The sequence below is a fragment of the Anabas testudineus genome, chromosome 4, assembly GCF_900324465.2.
Source record: "Anabas testudineus chromosome 4, fAnaTes1.2, whole genome shotgun sequence".
Lineage (NCBI taxonomy): Eukaryota > Metazoa > Chordata > Actinopteri > Anabantiformes > Anabantidae > Anabas > Anabas testudineus.
In genome coordinates, this window is record NC_046613.1 from 2,092,065 (window position 1) to 2,110,264 (window position 18,200).

General features: G+C 39.9%; 1 protein-coding gene across 1 annotated transcript in view; it reads right to left on the reverse strand.

Annotated features, from left to right (window-relative positions):
* The window catches only part of LOC113151934 (spermatogenesis-associated protein 16), a 73,348-nt gene extending 65,688 nt beyond the window's left edge, over positions 1–7,660 (reverse strand). The window contains exons 1-3 of the mRNA XM_026344800.1: positions 7,638–7,660; positions 6,653–7,198; positions 5,316–5,461 (exon numbers count right to left, since the gene is read on the reverse strand). Coding sequence (XP_026200585.1) covers positions 5,316–5,461; positions 6,653–7,168 — 662 coding nt within the window. The 5' untranslated portion in view covers positions 7,169–7,198; positions 7,638–7,660. The remainder of the gene's footprint in view (positions 1–5,315; positions 5,462–6,652; positions 7,199–7,637) is intronic.
* Between the last annotated feature and the right edge of the window lie 10,540 nt (positions 7,661–18,200).

Here is an 18,200-nt window from a genome sequence, read left to right on the forward strand (position 1 = left end):
GTTCTTCATCTTCCAATGTGTGTAATGCATGTTCTGCATGCTGCATACTTTTGTTCTGTCCACACTGTGCACCATTGCAGTAAAGCATACATCCTGAATCACCCACCTGAGAGTACCTAGATTTAGTATCTACCAGTAACGTTTTGTTAGAAGTTGCAATAGCGTTGCTAATGCTTTGGCTTGGAATTGATACTACAAATGTGTTCTCTCTTGAGGAACTGGTAAGAAATATTACATTTATATCAAAGTCTGGTACGGTCCAATTCAAACAGCTCACTTAGGCAACCCTGAAACACTTGTGGAATAACTTGCACTCACAATTGCATCTTTTCATCGTGCAATGTCTGCAGATTGGTTTACTATTTTTAAATTCATGACTCATTAATCCAGATTCAATTAAATAATTTAAACAATAAATATGTTGCTGGCTCTATTTATATGCATGCTCACACTCTCCACACTCCACCTTTAAGATGGAGGAGCAGAGCAATTTAAAATTTACATTTAGTCATTTGGCAGATTTATCCAGAGCGACTTACAAGAGTAAAAGGTACAAAGCAAAGGCAGGGTAAGCATGAGGAGGTTTTGCCTAAGGACTCCTACAGGAGGTAGACCACAGCCAGGATTGGAGCCCCAGTCTCCCACATAGAGGGCAGCGATCTTACTGCTACCACTATCTAGCCCCTTCCAGGGATGTGTGAGGATCAAGGAATGATCAATTAAGGGAACACAGATGTACCCAACACAGATGTACCCATAGTACAGCCTCACTAGTCCAACAGTAAACTACGGAGGCGACCCCATTTGGTGACACATTTGATGACACAGACGTTACAAAATATGTTTCCCTGCCTGCCTTACGGTTAAACAGACCCCCACCTTGCAAGGGTGTCTTCTAGAAGAATGCAGTGCTTGAAGACTCATAGTTGAACATTACTAAGATGATTTGTCTTTTTTTTTAACCATCTCTGTATAACAGTCACTTAAAATGGGCTTAAGTAATTGTTTAAAAAGGTAAATCCTACTTCTGCTGTTTGTTTGAAATGGAGTTTATTTACTTACCAGAAAATACAGTATAATGCAAACCTACTATTTGCTGCTACAATGATTATAGCAGCAGATTGTGAGTATTGTCAGTCATCTTCAAGACAAATATGTATTAAAGCATGTCCAGCGACTACTGAACGTTTAAAAACATTTGTAAATGCTATAGGAATGATAACAACTAACCAGTGAATAGCATGACAACAGTAAAATCAGCTGCCCCTCCAGGTTGCCAGTGTTGGAGGAGTGGGGACTGACAAAGAAACACATTTGGAATGTGTTTCCACTATGAGGGGGAGAAATAACATCATCCAGTATATGCTACAAGAGAAAGCAAAGTTTAGTTTAGACAAGCAGTGCCAGATGAACCCTGACCCTTGATGCAGAAGACAAGTTTGCCAGCTGAAATATTACTATGTTGTCATGGTATTTCAGTAATGGAGCTGGTACGTAGGATTATGTGTCTGTAAATGAAAGCTTTCATTATATGGCTAATTTGACGGTAGCTAAAAGGCTCAGGGGCTATTCTAATAGTAGCCACGTGTCATGTACAATGTTAATCATGATTATTAGCAGTTAATCTGTTCACATTCTCTCTGCCAGATTGTCTGCTGGCAGTGTGTTGAGCACGATCCTCCTCACCCAGTCTGTACCTGGCCCCCCTGTCTAAACTCTTTGGATTTGTTTGCCTCATTTGGCTGGCTCTCTCGTAAGCCAGCCTTTAGATCAAGCAAAGTTTTTTCCTCATTTACTCTGCCTCCTGAGCATCTGAATCTTCCTTTCCGGCCCACTGGACTTAGTTTTTTTTTCATTTCTACTTGTTTTTGTGTTGTAGTTTTGTATTTTTGCACACCTATACATAACTCCTCCACGGGGAAAATGTACTCTTCCTTTGAGCGTAAATTTGTTCAAATCCATACCCCCCATATAACGCCCAGAAGACTTTTCATGCTCTTCTTAAACACACAAATTTAGGGCATCCCATTATGCATGGAAGCACACAAAGTTCTGCAGCGTAAAGAGAGCATTGTGCATCGTGCAGCTGTTTCTGAGCTTCACCCCACTCAAACACAACCAGTTGGTACCGGAGCCACAGAAATGTCACATCCATCAAGAAATCCACTTGAAAGATGTCTACGCTAGACAATGGAGAGATGAAACTGCTCTGTTGTCTCTTTAACAAAGAATTCCAGCCACAAGAGAATCAGCAGATGAATCTGTTGTACGATAGGCAGTGACAACCAGAAACATATGTTAAAGTCGGAAAATAATGTACATATAGAAACATTTGAATAAAGTTTTTGACGACTAGTGGCACCGATCAGCAATGATTTGTTGAGAAGAATCCGATTACAGTACAGCTCATTATTTCTGCAATTTGTGATTTAACTAAAAGAAGAGAACAAAAAAGAGGCAATGTTAGGCTAAATAACAGGAGGTAAATGTAAATGTAAAGCAATGCAGACCTCAACTACCGTGATAGCTCCCGCAGACCTCCTTTCTCTTTTCTACTTAATAAGTAAGTAATTTCACTTAAAATTAACTGCTGTTCAACAACTGTTAGCTCTGACTCCAACATGGTCTGCTCAGTTTTAGATGCGATTGTTTATAATAGACCAAAATGGCTCAATCGTGGAAAAGAAGTAGGACACTTGGCGAACCTATAACATACGAGGACTGAATAGATTCAACAATTCAATGCAGAAGCATAAAGCAAGCTGTACGGCTGTAAGGGGGGATAAGTAAATAGGATTCTGGAAATCTGGATTCCAGGAGACATCATACATGATGACAGTGCAGTTATTTTGTGAACAGCAACTAACCTACAATTTAGCAACAGGAAAAAGTACTTAGTGCTTGGTAAAATGGTCAGAAAGTAACATCCGAACTCAGCATGAGAGAACATATGTAGATGCTGTTGCTTTTGTCATCTCCATAGCTGATAAACACTTACTCATTCAGCGAAAATGCTGAACTGCTTGCACTGTTTTCAACAGCACTGACTCAAGTGCCTGTGCCATTGCAAGCTGACAGTAAGTATGACTGGCACTATGTAAGCAACTGCACTACCAGTGCTGTTACGCCTGCGGAGCTGTTTTATAGATGAACTAGACGTTCGATTCACAGACACTGTGTAGATGTAGTTCACTGTTGGTTTTATTTTATTTTTCAAATAAAGATTAGGCTTGTTTCACCTTGGTTTAAGGGAGAAATGTTTGGTATCTTAACATATACATATACAGCAAGAATAACAGTTATATTTTGTCTTATTATCTCTACAAAGTTTAGGAATTCACATTTGTATGTGTGTGTGTGTGGGTGTGTGTGTAATGTCGACAGGAAATCAAAACACCCTGGGTGCAACCGGGGTGTTCAGGTCAGTCTCATAGAGGATTAACAGCAAATTTAGAAATTAATTATTAATACAATCAGTGTGAAATTTAATGATATTATTAGTGTTGGAATTTAATTATAATTGTATTATAATGTAATTTGCGGCACTAATGGAATAACAATATATTGAAGGCAATTGAAATACTTTACAGAGGATGACTTTAGATAATATCAGAGGAAGAATCCCAATCACCATCATTCACAACTGACTGAATGAAATAAAACAAAATAGCGAATATGTTTAATCAGGTATGTGTATTTTATTTCAGTGGGGAAGCTGCACAGCATAAGTGTAAGTGTCCAGTGTCATGCATGCATACATTAACATGAATAAAACATTGTCAAATGTGTAATCTCATCTCCTAAACGTTAGTTTAAAACCTAGTATGTGGAAGTGTGTTGCAGTTGAGCATCATTAAGATATATACTGCAAAAAATATTCCGACCTATAACAAACTCAGTTGTTGATTTACACTGTGTCTGCATAGGCACCAAAGTCAAGTCAATTTATTGGAATATTATTTAATATTAGGACCTGGGCCCAGTCTTGGTTCTCTAATATTGGGTATCTGCCAAAGACAAAGTCCAATCTGGTTTTTCTAATCACCTGCATTAAATAAAGTATGTATCTGACACATTGGTGGTCCTGATTCAAAAATATTATGTTTATAAAACATTTGTAAAACATTTTCTGGAAGAATATGTCTTCAGAAAACGACATGATGGGATCAATCAGCATGAAAACACATCACGCTGTAGGATTACAGAAACAGTCCACTAGCTGTTGGTTGTACAGTGATGTAGAAAATAGGCTTCAAGCATGAAAAATAAACTCTCAGTTACTCTACGCACATGCACGGCATGAATCATTTTATCAACAAATAACATAGTAAATTATTAGCTAAATGTTTTGTACACTGACATTTGCTAATGATCAATAAGATCCAAGTTTGGTGAATCGATGCAGTTTTGCACAACCTCAGTGTGCTTAGATTATTTAGTCACATTCACAAACTTTAATCTTAACGCTCTACTGCTACCTTGAAACGAAAACATGAAACACAAAAACTTAAACAAGTACAGTAGCAATAACATTACTACACCACTGGGAGGCAGCAATGTACTAAACGATGCCTTGTGTAGAAAACTAGAAAACTGCACGCAAATATGAGCAGGTCCAAGCGGCCTGACACAGTTCGATCCTGGTGCCTCGCCAAGCTAATGCAAGAAGAGTCGAGACAATGGAGCTTTTCTCCATCTGTTCTCGGAGCACCCTCTGCTGGCATTTGCCAAGGAGGGAGGGAGCAGTAAATTTACACTGTTGCCAGTAAACATAGATTTCATATTCACTTAGTGCCTTAGCAATGGAGTAAATTTAACACTGTGGTGGCACCGATCCGAGCACTGGGGAAATACAGCTAATCGGCACGGAGCACTGTTGCTGATCAAAGCAGAGAGCAAGAGAGACACTAGAGGGGTCCACCAATTATCACATCTTACTGTGATATAGCAAAACAGTTACAGAAGACTTGCTTGGTATTTTTAAGGCATTGGTTTGCATGGTTCAAACAAGAAAATGTAATTGTTGATCAAGTCAATTAAAATTGACTTTCATCAACAATTAGAATTACAAAATACTAAATGACAATTTACAGTTCACGTTAGTATTTTAAGGCATTGAGATTGCATGTTTTTTAAGTCATGTTATCTACTTAGAATTTAAAGTGTAGAAATAAGTGCAAGGGCCATGGACACTCCTCTTGATCGTTGAGATAGTAAAGAATAAAAGCTGTTGTTGTCATGTGGGACTTTTTTAAGGAGAGAAAATAAGATGTCTTGCTCATGGAAACTTTGGCGTGCGTGTGTGCAAAGCTGACCTGTGTGCATGTTCGAGGGCCATCTGGGGTTTCTTCATCCTCAGATAGCACGCCACCAGTCTTGACTGGATGTAGCTGAAGACAAGGTCGATGTCCTCTGGGTCTGAATGCTGCATGCCCTTCAGCACATGGCCTTTAGAGGCGAGCTAGAATAAGGGAGAGACCACGAGTCAGGGGCGTCTGTATGTGACAGCACAGTCTAATTAAAATAGTGCTTTCAAAGTAGCAATCATTAACTTCTTTAGCCCCAGATCACCACCGAGGTAAAGGCCTTTGTGTCAGTCGAACTACAATTTAGAGCAGATAGTTGCAGAAATAGAGTTTGGGGGAAAAAGTTTTATCTTTATGATTCAGCTGACCAGTATGGCAAATTAAACTGAAAGAAGGAACATTGTTAAGAAGGAATCACAGTAATCATCTGGCCTTTAGCCTGTTAATGAAGCAGAAACAATGAGTGAGTTTTAGCTTTGAGTGACAGCTCCGGCTCAGAACAAAAGTCTGAATTTGAACAAGATAAGCAGTATTATAACTGATTAGTGGGACATTTTCTTGCAGCCATCTTAATGAGGGCTGCTACTATCATCCGTAGAGCCTTTTGTCTTGTCTTCATAAGCCTGAAAGCTGAAGCGTGACCATCAGCATGTCTGACTGATGTCAAGCACATGGAAGTGGATGAATTCAACATTCATCTAGTGGGAATGTTCCACTTGGATCTGCTGTATACTTAATTTTAATGGGAGGCTGCATAGACAACAAAACATACCAAGCAGTTTTTCATGAATTGCCTGATAGAAAAGGGTCTGTAATGTTTAATAGTGCAACTGATCCTGTTTTCTTGTAAAAGTGTTGGAGTGACAGCTTCTGGGTGTCATTTGACATAAATGTTAATGTTACATTAACGTAATAAAAGCTGAGATTAGGCATTTTCCCTAATAATTATACTTCTAGCTAACTTGCTGTACATAGCCAGTAAATATTAAAGGTCACATTAACTCATTACTACAGAGCTTCAAGGCTGCCAGTGGGTCTATACACAGCAGTGGATATAATTCACCTTTTCATTCAGATTAGTGCATAGATGCTTTATTTAATTGGATTGATCAGGGAAAAAAAAAATTTGTATTTGAAGATGCAAATCTATTGAATTTGTCTGGTCGCATCTGGCATCACACATGTTCCAGGTCCACACGCCGCACTTGCCTTGGGTGGAATCAGAGAGCAATGACCAGTAAATTGTGATGTTGGCTTGAGTGAATGTAACATCTGTAACATTAATAGAAAGTTCACAGACATTCTGGGGAGTGTTTGCACCTGTATTCAGGCTCTTGAGGCCGTACCTGCAGGGCAGTGCAGAGGGAGCTCACAGCTGCTTCGTATGCCTTCGTGCTGCAGAACACACTGGCATCTTGCAACAGTGTAAACAGCCCTTTGTCAACTGGAGGCAGGAAGTTAAGATTAAGTCCAGGCCTGGGATCTCCTGAGAATGAAGAAGGTGCAGTGCAGGGCGGGACGGGAGCCTGGACTGAGGAGGAGGTGCGCAGGGATTTGTTAAAGGCAGGTAGCATCTCCATCCCAAAGGCCAAACTGTTCTCCACATTCTGGAGTCTCTTCAGGGAGATCCTCCTGTAAGGAGGGGAAGTGAGGGTACTCCTCCTGGGAGCGTGCTCAGTTTGTGTCCCTCTTTTGTCGCCCTCTGTGTTGTCTTTATCTTCTTTCTCTTTTCTTTCATAGCTGATGTCACTCTGCTTCTTAAACCTCTTAACCTCTCGTCCTGTGCTGTCAGCCACAGCAGGACTGGTGGGTGATGCTTCTGACTGTTCTGTCTGTGGCTCTGCCGTCCTCTTGTTTCTCATCTTTGCTTGTTTCCTTTTTCAGCTGTTGTTCTGGTTCACCAGCCAGTAGTGAGAAACAAGCATTATTACAAGTCATTACAAGTCTGTATCCTAGAAATGACTTTAATATGCCGCCACTGTACTAGCTAATACAAGTTGATGTAACTATAATATCAACCAAAAATCTCTAATGTTATGTACTATTACGTTTTATGTTTATTATATTATATTTGGCCCAGTGGCCTAGTGGCAGCAGTAAAGTCGTATGTAAACATACTTACTAGGAGAAAGAGTGACAGTGTTCAGTATAACGGAAAAGAAAACAGTTAATGTCACTGTTTTATCTTAATTTATTAGATAATCCTTGAAGAATTACCAGTTTCTAGTTACATGTACAAAAGCAGGATCGTCAAAAAGGCTAATACCGTCTAAACATTAACTGCAGTACAGATATTAACGAAACAAGTTGCTGATCTAGCTAGTTACTCACCTGTGGTCCACATTGGCGTGAATGAAATGATTTGAAAAATATCAACTTTGTGTTTGGACAGAAACATTCCAGAGTTCCTTTCCATATTGACATCAACCGTCCTGAACATATTGGATCCAACTTTACATTTACATTTTGTGTTGCTGTTGGTTTGCTTGCTTTGCATTGACATGCATCAGCAGGATGGGAGATGTCCGGTAATGGTAGAAGGCTTTTGTTGGTAATTTAGCAAACTGATCCATTAGAGGACTAATGGCCATTTGAGAATAAAAAAAAAAATGCTCATAGTTAATTCCAGAAAATGTTTAAATCCCAAGTGAAAAATAAAAAAACAGTCAAATTAGAAAAGGGGTGTATTGCCGCTTTAAACCATATGAACTCATAATAATACCATACTTGTCTTTTGTTTGTTTATGGCACTGTAGGGTTGATGCAGGAGACCTTTGGCTTGGTGAGGGCCAGCTTGCCACGGTCCTCTTTTGTTGTTTTCTAGACATGCACTCAGCTTAGTGTGGCGTTATGTTGTGGGTTATTTAGTTTCACAAATGCAGGAATAAAACTGTAATAATATATTAAATATATATATATATATATATATATGTATATATATATATATATATATATATATATATATATATATATATATATATATATATATATATATATATATATATATATATATATGTATTGTTCACAGCTGCTAAAAAGGCTATTCTATTATGTTTTCTCTCTCTACCATTGGTGCCCTCACAAAACCATACTATTGGATAAGAACTTTGTTTGACTGACAAATGACAAGTTGGCATATAAAATAACCTAATCCCCAAAGAGTCTGAGAAGCTTGGACTTCAATGGGAGCTACCACTGCCTGAGCTGAGGCTTTTGAAAGGGGCATTAACTGCTGTCCACACTACAGAATGTGTTTGTCAGCTGAGGCATGTCTAAGTTCTTTAGGTTAATGGCAGAAGTCCAACATCCATTCAGTGTGTGAACTACAGTGTGCTTCACTAATCTTTAATGGCCTAACAGACTCTGTAATAGAAGCGGAGTGGAGATGGCCAGGTGGGATGGCAGCATCTGTCTGTTTATACAGGACACAGCATAATGAGGCCCACGCAGACAACCGCAGAGACGGTACCCTCGACAACAGCTTGGCAACAGATGTTGAGCATACTCTCTGAGGGGCAGCTGTGACCTGCAGGAGTGGGGGGATAAAAGGAATGATGTATGGATCATTGAGACTTATGCTAGATGACGCAAGGCAAGCCAGACTGTCATTCGTTGGGGGCTGGTTGGGACAGATGAAGGTGATGGAAACAGAGTGAATGATGTCTCTAAAAAGGGTTTCAAGGGAAGCAAAGATGGAGACCTACCATGGCTAACATCTAAAAATGATAAATAAAACTTTTTATTTTTTTAAAGTATATTAAAGTTTTATTGGGCAGTGCTGGAATTAAGTCTAGAATGTAGGCATCATTTTAAAAGCTTTGGACAGAGCCAGGCTAGTTGTATCCCCTGCTTTCAGTATTTATGCTAAGCTATGCTAATTCCACACTGAGCACACACACACATAACAGTAGTGTCACTCTCGTTGGAGTTGCTATGTGTTTCTGCAGTCAGAAGCAGGAAATATCAGCAGCTTTATTTCAAGCTCATTGAAACTGTCCATGCAAACAGGACTATAAACAAAGTCATGTGTATATAGATCATGCACAGTCAGCACAGACACAATTTAAAAGGAAAGGTGGGTTAGGGCCAGAGAATAGAGTCACCTGTGTTGGACCTAGATGATCTAGAACAGTATGGACGGATACCCACTGCTGGACCAAGCGAACACTTTAACATCAATCCTGGGCTTCCATGGAAATTCTCCCCAAACTTTTGGCAGTTTGTGTATTCATCACTTAAACCAGACAGCTTGCTGAGATTGTCACGTTTGACTGAACATACAGCAGTGTATTTAAAAGACAGAGAACACTGTCTTTAATAAGTTTATTGTGAAAACAGGCTGAGGGCAGAGCTTCCAATTTCTTCATTTAGTAGCATATGCTTTGAATTTTTGGAAATAGTAGGTCAATTTTATAGCTTAAAACTGGGTAGAGTATAAAAAAGTAGACATGATGTATAAACATTAGGAAATAACCAAGGCCTTGAAGTAGCAAGGATATGTTTGACAAACCTTAGAGGAGTGCAGTCATATTTCCTGTCTCTAGTAGATTATTACAGTTTATAAATATGTATGAATGGATTAGTTGATGATTGGTTAGTGAGCGATGATACTGATAAGATACTTGGATGCTGGAAAATAGCAAAGTATATTTGATATATTCAACTCCAGATGAATTCTGCCATCCATCGTGCAGTAAATTACTTGTTAGCATCTGAACAGCATCACTACTTCAACCCACCTCAAGGGTTAGATAAAAAGTAGACTGGCCAAATTGCATCTCTTAATCTTCTCCCAGCCCACACCCTTTGCTTCCTATTTGTTTTTTCATCTATTCCCCATTTCAGTTTGATCCCTCAGTCATTATGATTATTCCCCCTCCAAGTGTTAGGTCTCAGTAAAACGTAGATAAAAATGACATCGTTGGTAAATTGTCTTTTTCCCCCCTCCACTGGTAGATAAGGTGATGGCTGGAGGACAATGGCTAATGTTGAGCCTAAAAGCCTGCTATTCAGTATGAATCATCTTCTAGTGCTTCTGGTGGTGATATATGCTTCCCTGAGTGGCAGTTACTTGGAAATAACAATATTTGTCTTTGTCTTTGAGGGTGTATGTTTGTGCGCATGTGTGTGTGTGTATCTGAAGACGGTGTGGATTTTGGGGATGTGTGTGTGTGTGTCTGTTGACTTTCTTTAGAATATTGAATGACAGCCTTTTTCCCAGACAATAGAGCACCCACACAGAAGTAAGAGACAGAGAAATAGGGAGGGTGGAGAGACAGAGCAAAGACGCACACAAAGATAGTTAAATAGATAGTCAAATGATTTGTGTTTCTATTTACCCTCTTCTTCTTCCCATTTCTACTATGTGCAACGCTGTCTGGTAATAACATCACAAAGAAATGTGGATTCACACACTGGCCAACTCCGACCCAAATTCACTTTCTCAATTTCCTTGCAGGATATAAGCATGAATCACACTAAAAAACAGAAGAGCAGAGAGAATCCGTGCCCCTGGAACCCAGGTTCATTGAAAACTCTCAAAAACTGAGAACCACAAAAAAACAGAGATGCACAAAGTCAAAGCTATAGCTTGGATTTGTTTGAAAACCTTTCTTTTTCTTGCAGCTGTTTTTTGTTTGCATGTTTTTTGCCAGGTTAATGATTCTATATTGTGTGACACATTGTAAATCATCAATTCATGATCATATATTCTCTAAAAGCTTCTTTTGGCGAGGTATGGCTCACATAAGCATCTTCTTCTTGTGCGGAGCAAACTCAAAAAATGTGCGTGCTTTTTATGTCAGTCTTTCAGCTGTGCTAATGCCTGACTCCAATTAGCTTTTTGGAGGTTTGACACAGTCGAAGTACATGCAACATGATGACTTAAAGGCTTTTACATAGACCTATCTATGTCAGACACACAGGATAGGGACTAACTGGCTATGTAAAACGAAATCATCATGATCATCATGACCATGATAGTCCTCTTATATTGGCTGAGAGGTTCCAACTGAGTCAGCAAAAGACTAGACCTGTATGTGACCTGTTCAGTATATTAGCAACATGGGTGCAGTTTCTGCAGGACTAACCCATCTTTAACCAAAACCCCCAGAAGGAGTTATCATTTCATGCATGATCCTTTAATACATACCCACCTTGTGAGCACATGGTTTTTAAATCTGAGGCAGCTGGAGAGCAAAGAAATTGCAAAAACTGCCCACAACAATTTTAAATATTTAAAAATATTCTGTTGCCATTTATTTCAAACAAATCTGTTTGATACAAGGAAAAACAACATTTTCTAATTTGGTACAATGTAAGTCACAGAAACTATGTTTGGAAAGAGGCAGTCTGTGAAGGAATGAGTTTGTAAGTCTGTGTGTGTGTGTGTGTGTGTGTGTGTGTGTGTGTGGTGTGTGTGACTGAAAGCTGTATTTAGCTGCACAAACCACAGGAAGCCTGGCTGCCATCACACCAGAGAAGAACAGAGGAACCAGAAATGAGCGAGAGAGTGAGAAAGTGTGGAGGTGGGAGAAAGCCGACATCAAGGGGCCAAAGACGGTGAACTCGCAGCGCAACAGAGAGAAAAGAGAGAGGAGAGAGACAGACAGTGGCAGGGCAGTGGATGATGGTGGTAGGTGGACGCACTCACGCAGCTTTGTCACTATGTTGTTTTTTCTGTTGCATATAAATAGCTGTTTATATTTGTTTCATGGGTTCTACTTTGTTGATTCTGTTGTTGCTGCAGGGTAGGTGGGTATGACTGGCCTTTACTCTGAAGAGGGAGAGTGTGTGTGTGGGCATTCCTTTTTTTCTCCATTATTCTGAGGACCAATTCAAATTTTCAGAACCTACACATGGTGACTTATCTTAGAAATGAATCTTGGTCAGCCACTTGAGCCTCGAGGGGTGCTACTGGTACCTTTGGATTAGCCCTCATGGACAGAGTCTGAGTCTGTTACAGTGTATGTCCCATAGTTAAACTTATTCTCACACAAACAAACATTTTACAGTACATAATTATTTAGCTCATGTGATGTTCTCTCTTTATATTTAGTTGAGATGATGCAACCAGGAGAGAGGTCCATGTCCACCTGCGATATGGAGCTGCTCCAGATGTGATCTAACACTGTTGAAAATTAAAGGGAGCTTCCCGAGCTGGGCGCGCTTCCTCAGACTTAGCGACCCTATCGCTCCCATAAACTCCTGGCATCAGCGTCCACACCTGAGTTCATAACTTTTCACATTACTTTGTACTGTCAGACTTTGAAAAACTCTTCCAGAGACACAAGAGTCTAATCTGTACAGGCTATATAATACTCCCCATGGCAAATTAACTGGCACACACCAGAATTAGCCTAAGTACACTTAATCTAATTTCGTGTGCTGAAATTGGCCAAAGCTGGCCCAGGTGATTTTCAACCCAAAGCAATACAAATCTGCATCCCCAAATCCTTGCCAAATCTAGCAGCCAAATACAGGCCACAGCTGGCTCACAATAGGTAGTCTGGTGCCAGAGCACAGCTGAGTGTGTTGGGAAGCCAAGGAGGGGTTCAAAGGCTCAAAGCAAATATGTACAACAAACATAACCTACATTTTCAACAACAGATAAACAGTTTTATATATTAAATTTTTCTTTTAAGGTGAACAGATGCCCCCAGTGATGGTTAAGGTTGGATATGAGCATATGAGAATAAATTCCAATTATAAGTGAGATGTGAAGAAACAGCTTTGAGTAACTTTATCTACTTCTGGCTCCATTTCACTTGTTATGCATTTGTTGTGTGACAATTACTCAGTAGTGTTTTAACAGGCAGGATTCGTCAGCTTAGGCGTGACGGTTTACAGAGGAACAGAGAGAGAGAGAGAGAGAGAGAGAGAGAGAGAGAGAGAGAGAGAGAGAGAGAGAGAGAAAGAGAGATCACTCCCATTGCCAAGAGAGGCCTTTTGTTATAGTAAAGTAAAACAAAGTATACTTCGACGTTATAGAAAAAAGTAGAACTTAAGACAGCAGAAGGTCTTTTATTTTTACTCCAGCTCTTTCTTTTTTTTTTTTTTTTTTTGCCTATCGCTCCATCAGCAGTAATGAGAAGCACAGATCCATGTGAAAAGGCTAGAATATATGTCTTACCATCAAATGGTTATGTACAGTGAAGTGGTGGCTGTAAGCATCAGTGTTTACTTTTGATTATATACCAGATTATTTATTTATTTATTTTAGTAATATTGTCCAAACCAAATCTTAATGTAGAAAGGTGTTGTCAAAGGCTTCTGTGAACCAAACCCATTGAACAGTCTGGCAACAGTACAGAGGTTCTACAGAACAAACCTGGCAGAGCAGAGTAGAGCAAAGCAGAGATAAGGAGGGAGGGCTGGGTGAGGGGGGCTGATCTGGCCACTTGGGGGTAGTGTAAAGGGAACAGTAGGCAGTAAGTAACAAATCTCTTTATTCTAGTGACTGTAATAGTAGTTTATTATGTCCACTTTGTGGAGTAATCGGGATGTTACTACACTTAACCTTTGTGTGGTCTTCATATTGTTGTCATTAAGACTGTGTTTTTTTTATTCGACACAATCAAACAATCAAACATTAAATAACTCAACAGATGTTTACTTCATTGATTACAAGCAATGTCACTCCTGTGGCAAGAAGGAGTGACACACCCAGTGCAACAATACGCTGCATTTGAATTTTTTTGGTGTACTACCATTAATATAAAAATCATCATTATCATTCTCAATTAAGTCTAAAGTCGCCATCTTTATTGACTTCACTTGGCTTTTGTAAAACATATTAAAAGTAGTTGGGCACAGGTACGAGATACAAACCAGGAGTCCCTGCACAAGTATTTGTGTTTGTCTAACTGCAAACCATAAACTATAAACCATATAAACCACCTCTCTGGCAGTGGGCACGCACTGAAATTGCACCCTAACGGCATCGGGCAGGTGCCTCTTGAAATATGAGGAAATGTTCCCTGTGGCAGCAGGCGTCGGTACAAATAGCCCTGGAATGGCAGCTGCTGTAGCACTGTACTGTAGGATGACTTTCTCGTCATGCAAGGGATCAGAAGAGCGGTTCTTTCTCGAACCATAATGGCTTGTGCTGTGTGGTTTGGGCTTTTGTGTGTTTTGTAAAAACAATATTTCACACTGGGTTTGACATCCAATGCAGACATTCTTGCATTATACACCTCACCATCACTGCGAGACCTTTTAGGCATGCAGTCGTGTTAACAAAAACATGGCTGCGCCTCCGAGAGGCCATGTGATTTCCGGAGGCTTTACAGCACCTGGTGGCCTTGTCATACTCAGTCTGCCTATACCGTTTAGACGTATTTAGCACATCAGCTGGGGTATGGTTGCCTCTTTCTTGTTCCTGCATCGTTCTGTGGCCTTGGGAGCTTTTCATGTGAGGTCCTGAAAGCATGTAGTGCAGTAATTTGATGTGCGTCAAACTGGATTTGGTGTGTGTGTGTTAATGAATGCAGTCTCTGTTGTAGGACTTTACCTGAGGCTGTTTTCCCTTTGTTCTCATAGTTTGCCTTTATTGTAAGGCGTTTTAGTTTGTTGATCCTTCACTGTAGCTCTACATTTAGTGATTTTAGTTTGGCTGACAGAGCCAACTAGCTTGCGCTCTAGTAATAATGTATACATGGCTTTATAGAACTGGACCGTTGGGAGCCTCCTGAAGATCAGATTTCACTATTCCACGTGGGCATGAGCATATACACATTCATGACCCGTAAGTGCTGTCTGTACAAGTGTGAATAAGTACACAAGAGAAGTGTGTGTGTATCCACTGTCTGTGTCCAGTTCCCTTTTTCAAGTGTACTGAGTAAAGGACACTTCAACACTGTATTGTTGGTTTGCTCAGTTGGCTGTTTAAGTCTACAGCCGCCAATAATTATTGCCAGTGCTGGAAGTACTTGAAGTAAGTGTGGTTTGGGGGGCGTCTGATTTTCAAACTGGAGCCCAGACACAATGTCCGGTCTTGGACTGAATCACTTTGGCATTTTGAACATTTAAAACTCAGCATCTCACCTGCCATAAGCACACCGAAGTTGCTATATGACGGTAATGAATCCGTTTAAAAGCCTTGACACTGAACATTCATTGTCATTTGAGGCAAAGCACCATTTTTCAGCAGTGGTGTAAGATTTATTTTAGGTCGCCTTCAGTTGGTGTTAAACTGTGGATACAATGTTATATGTGTGTGTTTATTTATTCCCTTTTGTTCTATTATTATCATTGTCAAGCCATTTTTAGACATGCACTGCAATCCTGCACTTTTGTAGACACCACCTAGAGCAACTTTATGTAAGAATGCAAATATCCTTTGGCATTAAACAGACAGACTTTGGCATTACTACACTACAAGCTCCCTATTACAAACTCCTAGGAATGTCCATTTCAGCCCACATGTGAATACGGTTGGTAGGCTAATTGTCCAGAGAACTCACAACACGGACAATCTGCTGTTGTGAAAACTACGATGTGCTACATGTAAAAGAGTTTGGAAATAAATCTCTAGACATTGTCAGAAGAAGTTTAATGATGACTTTAGACAAAATACATATTTTACATTGGTATGTGATAGACTTTCAAGAAAGCAAAACAGTTTCCATGTGATTAATATAAAAGTTTTTTCTCTGGTCAAATGTAGTTTGACGCCCATTTTGGACTGCTGAGTCCCACTCAAGATCAACTTTAAGTATGCACAGATTTTGCAGATCTAAGTAAAAAACTGAGGTCTCTGTGTTGGATATAAGGTCTCTGTGTTGGATATAAGGTCTCTGTGTTGGATATAAGGTCTCTGTGTTGGCAAAGCCTGAGTCAGGCAGTGAATAAATGTGGCTGATTGTGTGGTCACAATTCTATTTGATTTCCAGTGTGGCAGATTATTATCTTGGTAGTTTTTAATCTTTGAATGAGATTTCCCTCTCATTCCCTGACTCTGGCTCTGGCTCCTCTGTATGATTGTCTTGTATTTTACTTTAAAGAAGACTTTCCAACCTGTTCCTGAACAGAATGAATTCAGGTGTTTATTCTGAACCTGCTTGGCTGTCTGACCTGACACCCCTCACTCACATTTTTAGCTTTGTAAGTGTGATTCTGAATCGTTTTAACACAGGCTTTTATTCTGAAACTCTAGACTCTTTCTGGAAACTTCGATTACTATGACATGGATCAGTGGATAATATCTGTGGCTTGGGAACTCTGGATAGCATTATTGGATTGCATGTCCACAAACAATATTTCTATTGCAAGAATATTGATTATGGGTACCACCATCCGTCTCACCTGGTTGATGACTCCTTCTTGTACTCCTGTTGACTCCACCATCCTGTTTGCTGTCCTGCTGAACTCCATCATCTCCTGCATCTTATCTTGATCAACCTCATTCAGTACAATAAACTAACCTGTTGCACCGACTTATTTCTTTATACAACCCAACACCTCTCACAAGTGCAGCAAGTTCCAGTGAATTATAATTATATTTAGAAGAAAGGTAAGTGCAAAACTGAAGAAGCTGAATGATGCTTAATGTTTGTCAACATCTTGGTAAAATGCCAGTCATCATGTGCTACACCATCAAAGTGTGGCTAGTTTGTAGTTTGGTCTAGGGATGGGCAAATGAAGCCTTGTGAAGCCTTAAGACTTTCTTTATTACTCCAAAAATGATTCAGAGCTTTGGGGCTTCACTATGAGCAGGGACAGTGAAATCTGGTGGAAGACTGCAATTTTTTCATAATTTAACAGAAGCACTAGCACAAAACATCATTGTTTCAATCCCCAAGTGTACAGTAAAACTCATTTAAAAGTGCATGTACACAACCAGTAGCGGTGTGTAGTTTAGTAGTTCGCTTGTGAACATAGACATTGTAAAAAGTGGCAGTGCTTTGTGCAACATAAATTTTCACAGATTCAAATTAAAAAACAGATTTTTTTGACAATGTAAACGGCACGTTTTCTGACTGACTATTTCCCCAGCCTAAGTAAAGATTCTCTCGCAAGGGAAAGTTGATGCAGGTGTACATAGATACTTGGGCACTAGTTTGAATGCTTATCTGGTCAGCAAGGACTTCAGAAGGTCTTTAGATCTTCCCACGTGTGGTTCCTTCCAATGACTAGAGATGTATAAAAATAAAATTTTAGCTTAAAATTTTACATAGAACATAGAGAATGAACACAACAAATTACCTCTGCACTTCCACAGTAGTGCTGACTGTGGAGTTGGCTATTTGATTTTGAGTTTGAGTTTGATTACCCAACAGGGCCCAGAAGTTGAAGTCCTGTTGTTTGGACACTCATAAGTTAGTCATTTGACTGCAGATTGGCTGTGTATCTGGTTGCACAATGGCATTTCTTTAAATCTGGGGTCAAGCAACGTGATGACCGATAAGGCCATAACCTTTTCCAGCTTTTCTATTAGATTTTTAATTAGTCGCCAATTAGGCACCAGTGCCTTGGGGCATTTGACCACACTGTCATTCAATGAATTGTTTAAGCATTTTAATGAGGGGAAAAGCCTTAGACCTTACTAGCTTTTACTCCTGAGACAGCTCTATATTAACTCTGTCCGGTTGCCTTATACTTCTCTGCACTTAGAGGCCGTATGTCCCAAGCTTCCCATAGGGTCTCTAGCATAGAGCCTCTGTACCATGGTGAAAGTGCTCTTCCATTGCTGATCCTTGTGTCAACAACCAGCTTGAGTACAGCCATGCCCATAATAGTTTGGACTGAACTAAGCACTTTCTTGTTGAGCACATGAGCAAAAGAATACATGTAAAATACAGCGGTTAAGCGGCTGGTTAGTGTAGTGGTAACATCACCGCCTCCCATGTGGGAGACTGGGGTTCAAATCCCAGCTATGGCTACCTCCAGTAGGGG